We start from the raw sequence: 17,665 nt of genomic DNA on the forward strand, positions 1-17,665 counted from the left end.
GTAAATATGCAGGACCGTACCTTGTATACCACTTATGTGCACCTTCATTAATTGTATTGCACTGTACATGTCATTGGAACTTTGCTATGTTTTAGTGTATACCTTCAGTGTTTGTCCTTCTCAAATGTCACACTTCTGTGTGCTATATATGTACAGTATATGCCTGCACCTTCCATATATGTACGTTGTATCCCTCTGCAACACTAATGTGTGTCCCCTACGTGTGTATTTTCAGTTATTTTTGTATAACACTGCTTCATAGGTCATTAAATGTACTTGTGAACAACAAGTATGCTGTATGGGTATCCATATATTTTCTTAGGAGCCAGGGAACGGTTATATATAGAGAAATGGTAAAAAAAAACTAAGTTACTGATGGGAACTAGAATTTTAGGAGCCATGGCAACCTGGCTTCTGGAATTTATCAAGCTGTGCACTATCTATCTATCTATCTATCTATCTATCTATCTATCTATCTATCTATCTATCTATCTATCTATCTAATCTGTTTTACCTTCTAACACTGCTGAGTGCTGCAACTTAGTGGCAATGCCTTATATGTTCCTGTGTAACATAGCTGTGTGTTGCATATTTGTATAATTGGCACTATTTGACACTGTACATATCTTTGTTACACTGCTGCATGCCTAATTATCCCTAGACAGAGGTGTATATGGGGAGCAGCAGTTATATGGGTTTGCTAATATTTAGATGTGCTTCTATTTTCGAATTTCTTGCTTATTATATGTATAATGGTCACTCCATGAATGCTGTTAATCCATTTACCAGAAGTCTACAATGATTTGTGATTTTATAAAGAGTAATCAACCATAGGAAAAATAGCAGCTCATAAGGTAATTAGGATAGTTTGGATCTGTTCATAATCTTGCTCATATGTATTGCTTTGTAATAGATTTGATTTATTTATATAATATAGGTATTCATTAATATGACGGCATTCTGTTCTCTGTACGTGTGTAGATAAATAAGATAAATAAATGAAAAAAATGTATTAATTATTTTTATATATATATAATTTTACACCTTGACTTAAGGCTATGTACACGTATATTGTGTATACCTGCACTTCCATCATACTGCTTTATAAATTCTTTGGAAATTGTGTTTTTTCCTTTGACACCTTTATATACACAGTTAATTTAACCTTCTATGGTTCTGCACAGGTCTGATCACCAGTAGCCAGTCTGCAGCCTATGCCATCAGCAAATTTATCAGTGGAGTCCTGTCCGATCAGATGAGCGCCCGCTGGCTCTTTTCCTCTGGTCTATGCCTTGTGGGTCTGGTAAATGTGGTGTTTTCCTGGAGCTCCAGTGTGCCAATCTTTGCCACGCTCTGGTTCTTTAATGGCTTGGCACAGGGATTAGGTTGGCCTCCATGTGGAAAAGTACTTCGCAAGGTGAGAGTGGGTGTAAGGTGTGTGTAATAGCTCTGTGCAGTGTAGAGTTTGTCAGCTACTAGAGGAGGCAGTGTAGCTTCCTGAACAATAACTGCACAGTATGAGCAATGAGCACAGAGATGTGATAGAACTAGGTTCATTATAGCTGGAGAACCTAGGGCAAACCTCTACTATCCTGAGTGTCTTGAGGTTACTGTTAATACTTTTTAATAATGTTGCAATTAGTAATTGTACCTTATATTCACACAGTTGTAACTGTGGGACTTTAACTATGTGTTTAACCCCTTGGTCAGGGTTAAACTTATAATTACCAAGAGACATTTGTGCAATAATAAAATGCCCTATGGAATTACAGCATTTTATTTTTATTCTACAATGTCCATTTAAAATCCTTCTGTATCACATGCCAGGAACTTAACATTTATTGTACTACAAAATGTTAAAAAGCAATAATTAAATAAAATGTTTACTTTCATGTTCCTGGCTAGATTTAAACTCATATTGGCTTGTGGTGGGTGGAGTTTGGTTGTTGAAAAACAATTGCAGCAAACATGTTAATTTGTTTTAAAAATGTTTAGAGGCCTATATGTTATCTAGCAAGTCATTAATTGTCTTAAACATAACAAAGTGTTTACTGTCCCTTTAGGCAAATTATTTGAGGCAGTTGGCTTAATAGTTGCCCATCCAGTTTAGTTTTTAAGATTGCTATGGGGGGGGTACGTGCATTAATGTTGGAGTGTAGTGCTGTGTATAGGAAAGGTAAAAAACATTGTTTTGTTTTACTGGGAGAGAGAGAGGATAGAGTGGCATAGGAATCTCTGTCCTGCAGGAGAACGTGTGGAGCAGTATAGGAAATAATTGCTGGGAAGAATACATGGAGCAGTGTAGGGGTCTATACTTGGGAATGAGCAGTTAAGTATAGGGGTGCTGTAGTTGGGAGGTGATGTGTCAGTGTAATGTAGTTGGGAGGTGATGTGTCGGGGTGCTGTAGTTGGGAGGTGATGTGTCGGGGTGCTGTAGTTGGGAGGTGATGTGTAGGGGGTGCTGTAGTTGGGAGGTGATGTGTAGGGGGTGCTGTAGTTGGGAGGTGATGTGTAGGGGGTGCTGTAGTTGGGAGGTGATGTGTAGGGGGTGCTGTAGTTGGGAGGTGATGTGTAGGGGTGCTGTAGTTGGGAGGTGACATGTAGGGGGTGCTGTAGTTGGGAGGTGATGTGTAGGGGGTGCTGTAGTTGGGAGGTGATGTGTAGGAGTTGCTGTAGTTTGGAGGTGACATATAGGGGCCTAGTTATCAAGCCGTCAACCTCAAATACGCTGGAATTCCGCAGCGTATTTGTGGCGAGGCTGATTCGCCTTAGTTATCAAAGGCTAGAGACCGGCAAAAGTAGAATTTTGTGACGTAAACTTCGATCCGCCGGACTCAGTCCGACACAGATCGATTCTTACGTCACTCCAGATGTTCCGCACACAAGTACGGCACAATCTGACTACTTTTGCTAGTTATCAAAAAACTAGCAGGTACGCTCGGCACTTTTCCGGCCCAGCGTACCTGGTTTTCAAACCGCCACCCTGGAGGCGGCGGATCCCATAGGAATCAATGGGAGTCTGACCATAGCGAAAGTACAAGTTCGCTGCTGCCAGACATCCCATTGATTCCTATGGGAGCTGTCTACACCTAACACCCTAACATGTACCCCGAGTCTAAACACCCCTAATCTGTCCCCCCCTACACCGCCGCAACTAAATAAAGTTATTACCCCCTAAACCGCCGCTCCCGGAGCCCACCGCAAGCTACTCTATACATATTAACCCCTAAACCGCTGCTCCCGGAGCCCACCGCAACTATAATATATATATTAACCCCTAAACCGCCGCTCCCGGAGCCCACCGCAAGCTACTCTATACATATTAACCCCTAAACCGCCGCTCCCGGACCCTGCCGCAACCTATATTAAATTTATTAACCCCTAATCTGCCCCCCTACACCGTCGCCACCTATAATACATTTATTAACCCCTATCCTGCCCCCCACTACACCGCCGCCACTGTAATAAATTATGAACCCCTAAACCTAAGTCTAACACTAACCCTAACACCCCCCTAACTTAAATATTAATTAAATAAATCTAAATAATATTTCTATTATGAACTAAATTAATCCTATTTAAAACTAAATACTTACCTTTAAAATAAACCCTAATATAGCTACAATATAAATAATAATTATATTGTAGCTATCTTAGGATTTATTTTTATTTTACAGGCATCTTTCAATTTATTTTAACTAGGTACAATAGCTATTAAATAGTTATTAACTATTTAATAGCTTACCTAGCTAAAATAAAGAGAAATTTACCTGTAAAATAAAAACTAACCTAAGTTACAATTAAACCTAACACTACACTATACTTTAATAAATTATTCCTATTTAAAACGAAATACTTACCTGTAAAATAAACCCTAAGATAGCTACAATATAATTAATAATTACATTGTAGCTATTTTAGGAATTATATTTATTTTACAGGTAACTTTGTATTTATTTTAGCTAGTTAGAAAATTTAATAACTACCCAGCTAAAAGAAATACAAAATTACCTGTAAAATAAATCCTAACCTAAGTTACAATTAAACCTAACACTACACTATCATTAAATTAATTAAATAAATTACCTACAAATAACTACAATTAAATACAATTACATAAACTAACTAAAGTACAAAAAATAAAAAAAATAAGTTACAAACATTTTAAAAATATTACAACAATTTTAAGATACTTACACCTAATCTAAGCCCCCTAATAAAAAATAAAAAATGCCCTACCCTATTCTAAATTAAAAAAGTTCAAAGCTCTTTTACCTTACCAGCCCTTAAAAGGGCATTTTGTGGGGCATGCCCCAAAGAATTCAGCTCTTTTGCCTGTAAAAGAAAAATACAACCCCCCCCAACATTAAAACCCACCACCCACATACCCCTAATCTAACCCAAACCCCCCTTAAAATAACCTAACACTAATCCCCTGAAGATCATCCTACCTTGCGTCGTCTTCACTCAGCCGAGCAGCGATGGAACCGAAGAGGAGACCCGGAGCGGCAGAAGTTATCCTCCAAGCGGAGCTGAAGAAGTCTTCTATCCGGGCGATGTCATCTTCCAAGAGGCACTGAAGAAGTCTTCTATCCGGGCGATGTCATCTTCCAAGCGGGGTCTTCAATCTTCATCCCGCCGACGCGGAACATCCTTCTTTACAGACGGACTACCGACAAATGAAGGCTCCTTTAACCCCTTAACGACCAACGACGTATGGGGTACGTCCTGCAAAAAAATGCAGTTAATGACCAAGGACGTACCCCGTACGTCGTTGGTCTTTGAAAGCAGTGGAAGCAATCCTGATCACTTCCAACTGCTTTCATGTTATAGCAGTGATGCCTCGATATTGAGGCATCCTGCTATAAAAAAAATATTGCGGCCTTGGTGAAATTTGCCATGGATTGGGTGGCGGAAACCAACTGGTTGGCGGCTAGTCAAGAAGAAGCTTTATATACACGTCCATTTTCGCTCAGAGCTCTCTTACATTGTAATTCCAGACAGCTTCCATCCAATATCTGTAGAATGTTATCATTCAAAAATACACTACAGAAAATACTATTTTTAAAATAATAAAATGTTATAAAAAACATATTTGATTTCAAACTGGGTAGACAGCTGCCAGTACCCAATATGGCGCATAATAAGGCCGAGAGGGGGGTTAGAGAGCTGTTTGGGGGGGGGGGATCAGGGAAGTTGGGGGCTAAGGGGGGATCCTACTGAGCAGAATTATCTTTTTTTTTTTTTTTTTTTAAATCCCCAAAAAACTCTTATTTTAGTACTGGCAGACTTACTGCCAGTACTTAAGATGGCGGGGACAATTGTGGGGTGGGGGAGGGAAGAGAGCTGTTTGGGAGGGATCAGGGGGTGTGATGTGTCATGTGGGAGGTTGATACCTACACTAAAGCTAAAATTAACCCTGCAAGCTCCCTACAAGCTCCCTAATTAACCCCTTCAATGCTGGGCATTATACACGTGTGGTGCGCAACGGCATTTAGCTGCCTTCTAATTACCAAAAAGCAAAGCCAAAGCCATATATGTCTGCTATTTCTGAACAAAGGGGATCCCAGAGAAGCTTTTACAACCATTTATGCCATAATTGCACAAGCTGTTTGTAAATAATTTCAGTGAGAAACCTAAAATTTGTGAAAAATTTAACGCTTTATTTTTATTTGTTAGCATTTGGCGGTGAAATGGTGGCATGAAATATACCAAAATGGGCCTAGATCAATACTTTGGGTTGTCTACTACATTACACTAAAGCTAAAATTAACCCTAAAAGCTCCCTACAAGCTTCCTAATTAACCCCTTCAATGCTGGGCATAATACATGTGTGGTGCGCAGTGGCATTTTGCGGCCTTCTAAATACCAAAAAGCAATGCCAAAGCCATATATGTCTGCAATTTCTGAACAAAGGGGATCCCAGAGAAGCATTTACAACCATGTATGCCATAATTGCACAAGTTGTTTGTAAATAATTTCAGTCAAAGTTTATGAAACAATTTGTGAAAAAGTGAAAAAAAATTTTTTTATTTGATCGCATTTGGTAGTGAAATGGTGGCATGAAATATACCAAAATGGGCCTAGATCAATACTTTGGGATGTCTTCTAAAAAAATATATATGCATGTCAAGGGATATTCAGGGATTCCTGAAAGATATCAGTGTCCCAATGTAACTAGCGCTAATTTTGAAAAAAAGTGGTTTGGAAATAGCAAAGTGCTACTTGTATTTATTTCCCTATAACTTGCAAAAAAAGCAAAGCACATGTAAACATTGGGTATTTCTAAACTCAGGACAAAATTTAGAAACTATTTAGCATGGGTGTTTTTTGGTGGTTGTAGATGTGTAACAGATTTTGGGGGTCAAAGTTAGAAAAAGTGTGTTTTTTTCCATTTTTTCCTCATATTTTATAATTTATTTTATAGTAAATTATAAGATATGATGAAAATAATGGTATCTTTAGAAAGTCCATTTAATGGCGAGAAAAACGGTATATAATATGTGTGGGTACAGTAAATGAGTAAGAGGAAAATTACAGCTAAACACAAACGCTGCAGAAATGTAAAAATAGCCTTGGTCCCAAACGGACAGAAAATGGAAAAGTGCTGTGGTCCTTAAGGGGTTAAGGGACGTCATCCAAGATGGCGTCCCTTCAATTCCGATTGGCTGATAGGATTCTATCAGCCAATCGGAATTAAGGTAGGAAAAATCTGATTGGCTGATTGAATCAGCCAATCAGATTCAAGTTCAATCCGATTGGCTGATCCAATCAGCCAATCAGATTGAGCTTGCATTCTATTGGCTGTTCCAATCAGCCAATAGAATGCAAGCTCAATCTGATTGGATCAGCCAATCGGATTGAACTTGAATCTGATTGGCTGATTCAATCAGCCATTCAGATTTTTCCTACCTTATTTTGGGGGGGGTTTGTTATTTTATTAGGGGGCTTAGATTAGGTGTAAGTAGCTTAAAATTGTTGTAATATTTTTAAAATGTTTGTAACTTATTTTTTTATTTTTTGTAACTTAGCTTTTTTAATTTTTTGTACTTTAGTTAGTTTATGTAATTGTATTTAATTGTAGTTATTTGTAGGTAATTTATTTAATTAATTTAATGATAGTGTAGTGTTAGGTTTAATTGTAACTTAGGTTAGGATTTATTTTACAGGTAATTTTGTATTTCTTTTAGCTAGGTAGTTATTAAATAGTTAATAACTATTTAATAACTATTCTAACTAGCTAAAATAAATACAAAGTTACCTGTAAAATAAATATAAATCCTAAGATAGCTACAATGTAATTATTAATTATATTGTAGCTATCTTAGGGTTTATTTTACAGGTAAGTATTTAGTTTTAAATAGGAATAATTTAATAGGAATAATTTATTAAAGTGTAGTGTTAGGTGTAATTGTAACTTAGGTTAGTTTTTATTTTACAGGTAAATTTCTCTTTATTTTAGCTAGGTAAGCTATTAAATAGTTAATAACTATTTAATAGCTATTGTACCTAGTTAAAATAAATTGAAAGATGCCTGTAAAATAAAAATAAATCCTAAGATAGCTACAATATAATTATTATTTATATTGTAGCTATATTAGGGTTTATTTTAAAGGTAAGTATTTAGTTTTAAATAGGATTAATTTAGTTCATAATAGAAATATTATTTAGATTTATTTAATTAATATTTAAGTTAGGGGGGTATTAGGGTTGGTGTTAGACTTAGGTTTAGGGGTTAATAATTTTATTACAGTGGTGGCGGTGTAGTGGGGGGCAGGATAGGGTTTAATAAATTTATTATAGGTGGCGACGGTGTAGGGGGGCAGGATAGGGGTTAATAAATACAATATAGGTTGCGGCGGAGTCAGGGAGCGGCGGTTTAGGGGTTAAACTATTTCGTTGCGGCGAGGTGCGGGATCAGCAGGATAGGGGTTAATAACTTTATTATAGAGGGCGACGGTATAGGGGGGGCAGGATAGGGGCTACTAGGTATAATGTAGGTGGCAGCGGTGTCTGGGAGCGGCGGTTTAGGGGTTAATACATTTATAAGAGTTGCGGCGGGGTCTAGGAGCGGGGTTTAGGGGTTAATAAATTTATAAGAGTTGCGGCGGGGTCTAGGAGTGGCGGTTTAGGGGTTAATACATTTATAAGAGTTGCGGCGGGGTCTAGGAGTGGCGATTTAGGGGTTAGTAACTTTATTTAGTTGCGGGGGGGCTCCGGGGGTGCCGGTATAGGGGGTAGAACAGTGTAGTTTAGTGTGGGTGCTTAGTGACAGGCTAGCAAGAAAGCTGTAAAAAAGCCGAAGAGCAGCGAGATCGGATGAGTGATAACTCTCACAGTCCGCTGCTCATCGCCCCGTACTTGGTGCGCGGCTTTTTGACAGCTTTTTTGATAATTTTTGCAGGTCCGTGGCGAGATGTGAGGCGAGCTTAGGCGGGCGTATTGGGCCGACGAAGACAGGTAAAATAGATACGTTGATAACTACCCCCCATAGGAGTTGCTGTAGTTGGGAGGTGATGTATAGGAGTTGCTGTAGTTGGGAGGTGACGTGTAGGGGGTGCTGTAGTCGTGAGGTGACGTGTAGGGGGTGCTGTAGTCGGGAGGTGACGTATAAGGGCTGCTGTAATTGGGAGGTGACGTATAGGGGGTGCTGTAGTTGGGAGGTGACATGTAGTGGGTGCTGTAGTTGGGGGGTGACGTGTAGTGGGTGCTGTAGTTGGGAGGTGACGTGTAGTGGGTGCTATAGTTGGGGGGGGTGACGTGTAGGGGTGCTTACTGGAGTGGGACAGTGTAGCGGTGCTGTACTGGGGAACAGTTAATGTTATGTAAAAATCCTTTTGTCCTTAATGGTGTTTTACACGTGTTCTTGCAGTGGTTTGAGCCCTCCCAATTTGGAACATGGTGGGCTATTCTTTCTACAAGTATGAACTTGGCTGGTAGTCTTGGACCAATCATTGCTACTCTGGTTGCGGCCAGTTATAGCTGGCGCAGCACTCTGTCCCTGTCTGGCCTAATCTGTGTGGTGGCCTCTGTCCTCTGCCTTGTACTCATCAAGAATGAGCCATCTGATGTGGGGCTAAAGAATATTGAACCTGGGACCAAGAAAGGGAAGAAAGGTCAGTAAATGCTCCTCAATGACATCACATTTAACCAGTCCTACTATGGCATGTTTCATAAACATAAGTTATTATTGCATTACGTGTCAATGTTATGTGTTCTTCCTTTTTTCTTACCAGCTTCTAAATCTGATGAGACCACATTAAAGGAATTCCTGCTGTCCCCGTACCTTTGGTTGCTATGTGCTGGGTACTTGGTGGTGTTTGGGGTAAAAACATGCTGTACAGACTGGGGACAACTGTTCCTAATCCAAGATAAGGGGCAGTCTGCTCTTATAGGTAAGGTACTTTAGGTAAAGACAATTAATAAATATGAAATTGTTATTAAACTAATCTTTAAAAATAATAGTGCCTTGTATAGTTTTAAAATTACATACTTTATATATTTGTTTTCTGGTTAGAGTATAATTCCAGTAGAATGGTGTTCATTTTGTTTATGGCCTTAATATATAGTGAAGTGCAAAGCATTATGAGAAATTACCATTTGTACATTTTTTATTTGGATTGTTATCCTTTCTTACACAGGCAGCTCCTACATGAGTGCCCTAGAAGTTGGCGGTTTGTTTGGAAGTATTGCTGCAGGCCTGCTGTCCGACCGTGCCGTTGCGCGGGTATGTGTCTTGAACCTTTAACTTATGAAGTCTGCAGTAGCTAAGTATTTGCACGTTTATATATAAAACTGAACAGAAGTCACCGTGATAGATACTATCACTAGGCTTCTATAGGAGGCGCTTATCTCTTGCAAGAAGTGTACATAAAGATACAAAGATGTATGTACTTGTATATAAATATGAAGGGATGTCAAATAGCAATAGAACGAATATCAATGTTATGCACCCAATATAACCACACAGTATATTAGATTTCAAATGAGTAATACTGTGTTTAAGTGTTAAAAATTATACAGATCTATAGTCTGGGCAAACCAGATCTGGAAAGTTCAGCGAATTTCTTCAAATGTCCATCAATACTTGAAGAGGCTGCTCTCTGTCTTCACCCAACGGGATGATGTAATTCTATGGTGTAAAACAAAAACAGAAACAGAGGCGCCACATGTGTAGATAAGTATAACCAGAAAATCCAATAAAGGAGCAGATTAAGGGTACTCACAAAAGAGGCGGCACTCTCTTGTGCCAGTAGGGGCGGGCTGGTTTTCAACAGCAAACCAGCTGGCTGTGTATGGATCTCCCCCAAGTACGTTGGAAATCTTTGTCTCCAGCTTGGGGGAGATCCATACACAGCCAGCTGGTTTGCTGTTGAAAACCAGCCCGCTCCTACTGGCACAAGAGAGTGCCGCCTCTTTTGTGAGTACCCTTAATCTGCTCCTTTATTGGATTTTCTGGTTATACTTATCTACACATGTGGCGCCTCTGTTTCTGTTTTTGTTTTACACCATAGAATTACATCATCCCGTTGGGTGAAGACAGAGAGCAGCCTCTTCAAGTATTGATGGACATTTGAAGAAATTCGCTGAACTTTCCATAGAATTACATCATCCCGTTGGGTGAAGACAGAGAGCAGCCTCTTCAAGTATTGATGGACATTTGAAGAAATTCACTGAACTTTCCACTTTCCACGTTTATATATATATATATATATATATATATATATATATATATATATATATATATATATATATATATATACAATCTCAGAGTATTTTATTATGTATCCTTTGCTTCTGCCAAAGGAGTATGATAACTAAGACAAAACCGTACTAGACTGGAGGAGCTGTTGGCTCTTAAGGCAGCAGTTGATTGGCTCAGGGGTTATATTGGTTAGGGTACCCCAGTGGTAAAGTAAGAGAAAGATGGGATCTCAGGAAAAGAGGGGGATGTTACCTGCATCTCTCAAGAGAAGAGGAATAGATGGCCAATGGAAATTACCAATAGAAATTAATAAACAAGGATTTAATAAGGAGGCAAGAACCGTTAACTCAAAACTGTAGAGATTTTAAGTCAGCTTAATACAATTTACCTCTTTTTGTTCTCTTGTGTTTTTTCATTGTACCCTTGCTTACAAAATGTTTGCCTTCTCTCTCCACCTCTTAGGTTGGTTTAAGGAGTCATGGTAATCCTCGACATGGACTTCTCCTCTCCATGATGGCTGGAATGGCGGTTTCCTTATATCTATTTCGCGTTACAGTCACCCCCGGGTCATCCAAGGTAACATAGGGATCTTATTCTATCTTGAGTCTCAGAAACATTTTTTTTTAGCTATCACTTTGGTTTAATCATTCTTATTGTGACTTTCATCTATAATTTGGGTCCACTCTTTTCTTTTCTCTTTTTTTTTTCCCTTTTCCTCTCTGTCACCTCCTTTCTTAGGTTGACGGTTTCTGGTCTCTTGCACTTGAACCTCTTGCCGAGATGTCTGGCTTCACCGAACAAGAGGTTTCTGTATCTTTTCTAAACTTCCAATCTATCTGAATTACTCTAGTACCTTAGCAATTTTCACAAAAAAATAATCTTATTTTAAAATCTTTTTTTTTTTTTTTTTTTTTTTTTAATATTCGAATTTTCTGACCAGTCTGACATTCTTGTCTTTATCTCTGCAGCTCTGGATACTGATTCTGGGAGCTGTATTTGGATTTTCCTCATATGGACCCATCGCCTTATTTGGGGTTATTGCCAATGAAAGTGCACCCTCCAACTTCTGTGGCACATCTCATGCTATTGTAGCACTATCTGCCAACAGTGAGTACAACGTTTTCATTCCTGTTTTGTTCTTAAAGCTATAGTTTATAGAGCGATTTTAATATAAACTAAAATAAAAACTGTACTTATCAGTACTATAAGGTCCCTCCATATTATATGCATTATCTGTGAAAGACAACCTGTAGGGATAAGTAAAAAGTAGGTGACTACTGTAGTAATGATAATCATCAACACCACTGAGCAACAAGGTTTTTGATCAGTGTCATGAAAGAGCCCTCTCCCACTATCATTCAAATATCAATGACCTACTTAGTGTGTAGTGTTTTTTCACTAGAGTCTGAGGACAGGGGTTACTACTGAGCTAAGGGTCAGTACTGAGCTAAGGGTCTGTGAGCACTTATGTCAATGTGATATTTCATTTTTTTTTTCTTTTTAGTAAATTTGAGAGTTATCAAAAATCTGATTTTTGCTTTGTGATTATGGGGTATGGAATGTAGATTGATGTGAATTTTTTTTTTAAACAATTTGAGCATAAGGCTGGAACACAACAAAATGTGAAAGAAAAAAGGAAGGGGTCTGAATATGTTCTGAATGCAGTGTGTGTATATATATATATATATATATATATATATATACACACATACACACAGGGCTGAAAAAATATCAATATAGTTTACTAGTCAGGGGTTAAACGTTACTAGTCCACTCAGTGTTAAAAAAATTTACTCGTCCGCTACATTTTCTTACTCTTCTTGGGGTAGTGGGCTAGTGAGAGCTTCGAGATAGATTATATATATATATAGAATCTAACACCTCAGCCTCTCCGAAGGGAGTGAAGCAAGAAGGTATTTTACAGTGAAACCAGACTAAATAATGAATTAGACAATGTTTGTTTTATTTTCCTTAATTAAATATTTTACAAGGCAGTTTAAATGTTGAGGCTAAAGTCCAAATGGCTTCTGCAAACACATGATAAATGGGTCACTAGGTAAGGGGGGATGCAGTTGGCTTTTAACCACAGTCTCTATTAATTACATCAAAATATTTGCCGTAGTTTAGGATTTGCAGTGCTGGGGGTTGTGTTAGGTGTAATTGTCAACTGAATTTTCTATTAGTGTAACTTTCAGAGATTTAAATCACTTCATGACATAAACAGCTGAGATTATGTTTGCTTGTGTCTTACAGAACGTAAATGCATCATTTACCGGTGTCCTGTCAGAATAAGCTACCCGTGCACTGCATAAGCGCTATATGAAATCACTGCATTCCAAATCGGCATCACAAATATGTTTGGAACGCTGTGACCTCACAGAGCGCATGCAGAGTTATAGGGTAGCTTTTTTTGACGGAAATTCCTCAACCTATAACTGTGACTGTTTGCTTACACGCATGCTCAGTCACAGAGGTAGCTTATTCTGATTTTTTTTCTTCAATGTTATATGATGACTGGCCATGCAAACTTTGGGAGGCAGCCACTTTCACAGAGGTAACTTAAAATGACAGATATTAACCCGCCTCCAGAATCTTTACATTTTTTCCACTGTTTACTTTTGTAATACAAACTTGTAGGAGTTAAATGTATTTTGATCTGCCAAATTAAAATATCCGTCATTATAAGCTACTTCTGTGGTTGCCTCCCGAAGTTTGAATGTGCAGTCATTGTATAACATGAAAAAACCCTTAAGAATAAGCTACCTTTGTGACTGCGCATGCGGGTAAGCAAACACTCACAGAAGAGGCATAGCTTGAAGAATTTCCGTTAGAAAAAGGAACCCTATAACTCTGCATGCGCTCTATTAGGTCACATTATTCCAAACATATTTGTGATGCCGATTTGCATGGGTAGCTTATTCTAACAGAACACCGGCGTGTCAGTATTTATTGTCTTTTGTCTACATGTTATCTGTAGGCTCAGAGCCTGATAAACAGTTCATGTTTACAAACCTTTTGCATAGCACAAATTATCCATTAGTTAATCCAATAACAAGGACAAGTTACAAGAATGAATGTTTTGTTCTTTAAACAGTAACATGGTGTGTGTTTTCCTATGGGTTTTTTTTTCTTCTGAGTATTGTGCAACTTGCATATTCAGCCTTACTTGTGAAAGAATCAATTTTACCTTTACTATACTCCCTGTGAGAAATAAATAACAATAATATAATTCAGAAATGTATTTTAGTATTTTAAACTATAGTGTAAATTAAAGTGACCAAATTTTTTAAATTAATTCCGCCCACTATCATCACTTGCAAAACTAACCGGCAGGTCAAATCCCGCTTATGTGTTTAATCCCTGCTTTGTTCCCCTAAAAAGTCCAGTCCAAGCAGCGTGATCCATTAATCAAGGTCGAGGATTCCAGGCCTGTATAGGACCAGCTTAAAGGGACACTGTACCCAAATTTTTTCTTTTGTGATTCAGATAGAGCGTGACATTTTAAGCAACTTTCTAATTTACTCCTATTATCAAATTTTCTTCATTCTCTTGGTATCTTTATTTGAAATGCAAGAAAGTAAGTTTAGATGCCGGCCCATTTTTGGTGATCAACCTGGGTTGTTCTTGCTGATTGGTGGATAAACTCATCCTCCAATATAAAAGTGCTGTCCAGAGTTCTGAATAAAAAAAAAAGCTTAGATGTCGTCTTTTTAAAATAAAGATAGCAAGAGAACGAAGAAAATTGATAATAGGAATAAATTAGAAAGTGGCTTAAAATTGCATGCTCTATCTGAATCATGAAAGAAAAAATTTGGGTTCAGTGTCCCTTTAAACACCTATATAAATTATTTCTTGATATTCTTATTAACTAGAATTACTTTTTTTCCAAAAAACACCCCTATAAGCAACGCATTACCCTTTCGGTTTTTAACACGCCTGCGTTACTCTAAGCCAAAGATACACATCTCTTATACGCACTTGAATAATAATGCCTCACAATAGAATATCACCAGAAGATACCCCTACTTTGTAGTTTTTGACCAATCAAAATCTTAGAAAGATTACTTACTTCTAAACATTCCAATTTAACATACTAGACCTACCTAACAAGGGCTCAGCCTCTCGATTCCATTGCACCTGCACATATATAACATGCTTCCACTACTAACTAAACATCATCAACCAATGAGAGCTTACCTTGCACCTTTAAGCCCTTGCAAAGCAGGGCTGGCAACCCCATGCAGCGCCTCACAATCTATATAGAGAGGGCTCTGAAGCTTTAAGCTGCAGTTGTGCTGTAAGCACCAGCAGGAAAGTATCCAGGGGAAGCGGAACTGCTGCTGTAACTCTACACAACTAATCAGTCTCTAAAACCGATAAATATATCAACTTCCCCCAAGCGCCGCTAACATGCACGGGGCTCCGACCGTCTTCCCGGGGACATAATTTGTCCGAGGACAGTCTCCTCAATCCGGGGACTGTCCCCTAAAATCGAGGACTTCTGGTACCTTAGTGTAAATGTGTTGTCGCAGTAATTCTAGACTAATTTGTACAAAAGGAGAGAGAGAAAGAAGAAAGAAAGCATCATCAAAAACCTATGAATCAACAAATGTAAATTACAAATTCATATCAATTCATGAAGTGAGCATTTTTAAAACGTAACTTTTACTTACAATATTAAAAACAGATAATAAAATAAAAACTTGTTCATTAAAAATGTAATAAATATAACACATTATTGCCTTAAAGGGATATTTTATGTGGTCTTTAACAAAAGATATACGTTTAAGGGGCATTCAACTATTTTTTTGTTTTTTTACATCTAAAAGACATCTTCAAATGTATTTTTAAACTGATATTCCTGTGTTAAAATATTTTCTTTCTCGTTGTTTTATGTTCTCCTTTAGATTTGTGATATTTGTCCTTATTAGCTAGTGAGCAGTCTGCCCCTAGGAGAGAGTTCAGTACAAACCTAAAGTTTCTTTTTAAACAGTTTACAACTTGTTGTGAGTAGGTAGATGGGGTGCGCACCAGAGCGTGAAAGTAGCAGTTCAGTAGAGTATGTATACGATTAAATAGAAAACAAACTAAAACGTAAATGCTAGAATAAAAAAATATTATCCCCCCCCCGAGTGGAATTAGAGACAGTACCACTCACAACAGGAGTCTGTAGTGCTATGTATATTATGTTAAGGCGCCATAAGGGTTAGATTTGAGTAATACCTCTCTGCCTCAGATAAGGCTGTGGAGTGACAGACAGTCTTATGACAACTGTCAAATTATAGGCCTATACATTATTAGTTAATCCATACACTATTAGTAAGAATTTAAAATGGGGTTTACCAAGGAATACCTGTTCAGACATAAAGGAATTTGAAACCCACAATTTTTCTTTCATGATTCAGACAGAGCATGTGATTTTAAACAACTTTCCAAACTATTTATGTTATCAAATTTGATTCATTATGTTGGCATTCATTGTTGAAGGAGCAGCTAGCACTACTTGGAGCTAGCTGAACAAATCTGGTGAACCAATGACAAGGCATTTATGTGCAGTTCCCAATCAACAGCTGGCTCCCAATAATGTTTTGTTTTCTGAGTCTCTGTATTCTTACTCCATTTTATTGTAGCATTGTTTACTCCTCCTCACACTTGGCTTTTTTACTACTAAATTACTGTTTACTTTGTCTTCCTATAGTTGGTGGATTCCTTGCTGGTCTTCCCTTCAGCACAATTGCCAAATACTATGGTTGGAACACCGCTTTCTGGGTGGCTGAGATCACCAGTGCAGCCGTAACTGTCATCTTCTTCCTGCTAAGGAACATTCAAACAAAGATGGGTCGTTTGCCTAAGAAATCTGACTGAGATTCAGATAACGGAGACTCCTCTTCCTCCTTCGAACCCTGCAGCAACACGAACGTGAGTCTAAGCCAAAAGGAGACGAGAAACTGTTTACCAATCCTGAGCTGCTCTTTGTGCAGTTATCTGCATATCCTGTGGCCACTAACCTCTAAAGCCCCAGAAAGTCCCATTGAAGATTAATCAATATACTACCAGCTGTAACTCTCAGAAGAAGGAGCTTACTCCAAATCAGACCAATAAGAGTCTTAAACTGTTGCCTTCTACATTAGGCTCTGGATCCTTAGAACTATTAGTAACTGATGATGGATGCAAGATTTGTTAGCAAAACATGACATTTATGAGCAACAAAGGAAAGGATTACAGCTGGCATTGACCACATCAACTTGAAGAGATATTTGGGTAACTACTACCTCTAAAGATTAATATAGAATAATACTGGAAATGAGGAAAACCTTTTGAATGGCTGACTTGAAGGGAAAATCTAATTTGTTTCATCCCCATTCTGATTAACCTCTGCAGGCTGTAGTAACAGACAAAACTGGAATAAACTTATGTTTCTTTGCACCTTTCAGTTGCCAAGTGAGCAACATTTAGATCTTGTTTATGTACAACAATCATGTATTGCAATATGTGAAGGTCTTTCTGTCAGACGGGATAATGTGCTGCTAGACAGCATCTAATGGTTACATTGCTAATTATACATTCTTTTTAAAGAACTAAGCAAACTAAAATTGTCAGATTTGTGCTTAAAGTTTTGACTTAAATTAATTTCTAACCCCATCAGGAACGCTGCCAAGGTATACTTTTCATGGTCTAATTATGATGTTTTAGCCGCGTCTGAACAGGTATATTGTGACATTAGAAGTTGTTGTGGCAAGTTCCTATGGTTCTTTGTAGCAGATCTGCAATATTACCAGAGAAGAGGATTTTTTTTCTGAAGTATTCCACATTGCAAATGAAAAATCAATTATAGATATAATTTGCTCAATTTCTAAAATGAGAACTTTGTTACTGTAAATGTCACTCAATACTGCACTAAAATATAAGCTGTGAACAAATTATTTTGCCTCTGGTCTCGTGTTTCTGAATTAGAATTAA

The 17,665-nt window shown here is 38.0% G+C and overlaps 1 protein-coding gene across 2 annotated transcripts in view; it reads left to right on the plus strand.

Annotated features, from left to right (window-relative positions):
* Positions 1-17,628, plus strand: part of SLC37A4 (solute carrier family 37 member 4) — an 18,230-nt gene extending 602 nt beyond the window's left edge. Inside the window, exons 2-9 of one of the 2 annotated variants that reach the window (XM_053691302.1) lie at positions 1,185-1,417; positions 8,873-9,116; positions 9,237-9,395; positions 9,642-9,727; positions 11,168-11,281; positions 11,444-11,509; positions 11,674-11,812; positions 16,404-17,628. In XM_053691302.1, the coding sequence (XP_053547277.1) occupies positions 1,185-1,417; positions 8,873-9,116; positions 9,237-9,395; positions 9,642-9,727; positions 11,168-11,281; positions 11,444-11,509; positions 11,674-11,812; positions 16,404-16,570 (1,208 nt within the window). In that variant the 3' untranslated portion in view covers positions 16,571-17,628. The remainder of the gene's footprint in view (positions 1-1,184; positions 1,418-8,872; positions 9,117-9,236; positions 9,396-9,641; positions 9,728-11,167; positions 11,282-11,443; positions 11,510-11,673; positions 11,813-16,403) is intronic. The other variant, XM_053691303.1, reaches the window with a different exon arrangement.
* Positions 17,629-17,665: the final 37 nt, after the last annotated feature.

The sequence above is a fragment of the Bombina bombina genome, chromosome 8 (assembly GCF_027579735.1).
Source record: "Bombina bombina isolate aBomBom1 chromosome 8, aBomBom1.pri, whole genome shotgun sequence".
NCBI classification, from domain to species: Eukaryota; Metazoa; Chordata; class Amphibia; order Anura; family Bombinatoridae; genus Bombina; species Bombina bombina.